This window comes from Choloepus didactylus, chromosome 25 (assembly GCF_015220235.1).
Source record: "Choloepus didactylus isolate mChoDid1 chromosome 25, mChoDid1.pri, whole genome shotgun sequence".
Lineage (NCBI taxonomy): Eukaryota > Metazoa > Chordata > Mammalia > Pilosa > Megalonychidae > Choloepus > Choloepus didactylus.
In genome coordinates this window covers 148,312-151,421 of record NC_051331.1, presented here as the reverse complement: position 1 = coordinate 151,421, position 3,110 = coordinate 148,312, and the positions used below count along the sequence as shown (strand labels likewise).

The following is a 3,110-nucleotide window of genomic DNA, read 5'->3' as shown; positions in this document are numbered from 1 at the left end:
GTTCAAATTGTAAAACCATTAATTTATAACAGTTTGTCAGATATACAGGATAAAATGTAGTATAAGTTCAAATAATTTCTTCAATGGAATATCCTTAGAGTAGGTGATCACAATGAAGATATCTATATTTGTAGGGAATTTACCATGTACATACATTATTTGTAAATCCTAAAGTGATATAAGTTAAACTAAATATGACTATAAATGAGGAAATAAAATCTTGACAGATAAATAACATATCCTAATCACCAGAGTCCAACAGTAGCCACAAAAACACATGCCAAAGGAGCCATGAACAGATATGAGACATGAAGAAAGAATAAAAACATAAGAGCTATGAAAAATTCTGTGACCAAATAGGCATAACTTAATTCCCAGATATTTGGTTTTCTGTGCTTTCTTATTCACAAACCTAAAAAGAAGGAACAATATGGATATTATGATGTTCTCTTGAGGACCCTCTCCAGGGCTATCTTGATGTCCCTGTTCCTCAGGCTGTAGATGAAGGGGTTCAGCATAGGGGTGACCAGCATATACACCACTGAGGCCGCTGCACTCTTCCTGGGTGAATGGGAGTAAACTGAACTCAGGCACAGCCCAATGCCAGTTCCATAAAATAAGCAAACTGCTGACAGGTGAGAGCCACAGGTAGTAAAAGCTTTATACTTCACACCTGAAGTTGGGACTCTCAGAATGGAGGAAACAATTTGAATATAAGAGAAAGTGATCAGGGAAACTGGAACTCCACCAAAGATGACAACAATAAAATAGAATAATACTTTACCGAAGGAAGTGTCAGAACAGGCAAGTTTGAGCAGTTTAGAAGGGTCACAGAAGAAATGAGGAATCTCCACATCTGAAGAGAACATTAGTTTTAACACCATTACGCAGTGCAGCTGGGAGTCCAAAAGGCTGATGATAAGAGAAAGTAGAACCAGCAGGCCACAGAGCTGGGGGTTCATGATAACTGGATAGTGGAGGGGGTGACAGATTGCCACAAACCTGTCATAGGCCATCACAGTCAGAATCAGACTGTCCAAATATCCAAAAAGACTATAAAAGGACAACTGAATCAGGCAGCCTGTATAGGAGATGACTCCTCTGTGAGTGTGGATATCCATAAGCATCTTTGGGACTGTGGTAGAGGTGAAACCAATGTCAGCCAAGGAGAGGTTGAAGAGGAAGAAGTACATGGGGGTGTGGAGGTGGGAGTCAGAGCTGATGGTCAGCATGATGAATAGGTTCCCCAGAATGGTGACCAGGTACATGGACAAAAACAGCCCAAATAGGAGAGGCTGTAGTTCTGGGTCAGCTGAGAGCCCTAAGAGAAGGAATTCTGAGACACTAGTTTGATTCTGTGATTCCACAAAGCAGAGTCAAATTTGGAAAAGAAAAGAAGATTGTTTTAAGGAAACTGTATAAAGATACTCTTAACTCTGTCTTTATTTCAGATTCAAATGATTCAATTATAAATTATTCACCCTTGATGAACATCTAGACCCTGGTACATTAACAATACTTCTCATTTGTTACAAACTCTTTCTTTGTAGAACCACCCTTCATTTGTTTGTTTGCTTTTCACATGTTTCTCTTGACATCCACTATAGGGACACTGGGAGCAAAATATAGAACTGTTAAAAAATCCATGAACATAGTTAATCATTTGTTTCCTCCATTGAAGAAACACTAGGGATAAGGGATCTTCTTTTTTTTAAATAAATGCACACAGTTAAATATTCTTTATTTTATTGAAATACATTGAAATAAATCCTTCTGATATTGGTAATTTATGAATAAATATGAATATGAATATGAACTATGTAGTAAACAGTCCAAATTATTTTTTTTAATTTTGACTCTTAAGATTTAGATCTCTGCATTTTTGTTTTGTTTTGTTTCATTTTGCTTTCTGTATCACATATGGGGAAGGTGATATGATACATAATGCTCTCTCCTTTGGAATTAGTCAGAAATTTAAAGCAGGTAAGAAAAAGCCCTGGCCTAAGGACTCTGAACTTCGTCTTGTCCACTAACCACAACAGAAACACCAGTCCTGCCAGTTATCTTTCTTCTTCAAGCCATTTTTAGACCAGCTTTTGAGGCCTAGACTGCTCTACTCAAAAATCCACCTTAGGTAGGTAATAAATTTTCCATACACTCTTTGTGTATATGTGTGTGTGTGCACACATGTGTCTTTGTGTGTACACATCATTATTCTTGATATTTGAAGAACAATATTGTATGGAAGACCATGCAGAGGCTTCAAAATCATCAGAAACACCACAAAACTGGATTCTATATTAAAATTATATGCATATAATCAATTGACATATATATATATACACATACACATACAATTGAACCTACATTAGAGGATTGCTGAAAGGAATTAAGTAAAATGAGATAGAGAGAGTGTTCACTGCAATGGTTCTGTATTTTGGTTGTACATTATAAATACCCATACTTCTACTAAAATATGCAGACCTCAAGCTACAGTCAAGGGTCAATGACATCAGAAGTTCCACATAGGAGGCATCTAGACAATTTTTTCCCAAGAAAAATGTCAGGAACATAGAAATACTCCATTAATTTTACCTATTATTATTATCATTAATAGCAAAGAACCACATTAAAAATTCAAATGTTTAAAAATATTTGCTTCAAATAGTATAAATATTTAAACTGTTTCCTATAACATTTGACTCTTCCTATCTCTGCATTATCCCTTTTATTTGCATCTGTCCCTCTAAGACAACCACTGTCTTGAATGTGCTTCATATATTTGCCTGATAATGTTTCTATGACATTGGTACTGATACAAGTATTCATGAAGAGTCTTCTTGTAAATTTTCTTCAGTAGATGTGCCATGCACATCACCCCTAAAACACTGTTGTTTACTACAACATTGTGTTTCCTGTCACTCTGTGCAGTACATGCATATGTTTAACATCTAATTTAACTGATGCATGCTATTTCCTGGGTGATGAACATCAATTTATTGGTCAATTTATTATTTTAACAAGCCTTTCAAAATTCTTCTTCCTCTCTCCATCCACACAACTGAGAATTTCTATAATGTAAATTCATGAAGGATATTTGTATGAGTGGT

At 35.8% G+C, this 3,110-nt stretch overlaps 1 protein-coding gene across 1 annotated transcript; it reads right to left on the bottom strand.

Annotated features, from left to right (window-relative positions):
• Positions 1-1,501, bottom strand: LOC119520494 (olfactory receptor 18-like). Its single transcript, XM_037818396.1, has one exon. It carries the CDS (start codon positions 1,266-1,268, stop codon positions 438-440), a length of 831 nt encoding a protein of 276 aa, XP_037674324.1. The 5' UTR covers positions 1,269-1,501; the 3' UTR covers positions 1-437.
• Between the last annotated feature and the right edge of the window lie 1,609 nt (positions 1,502-3,110).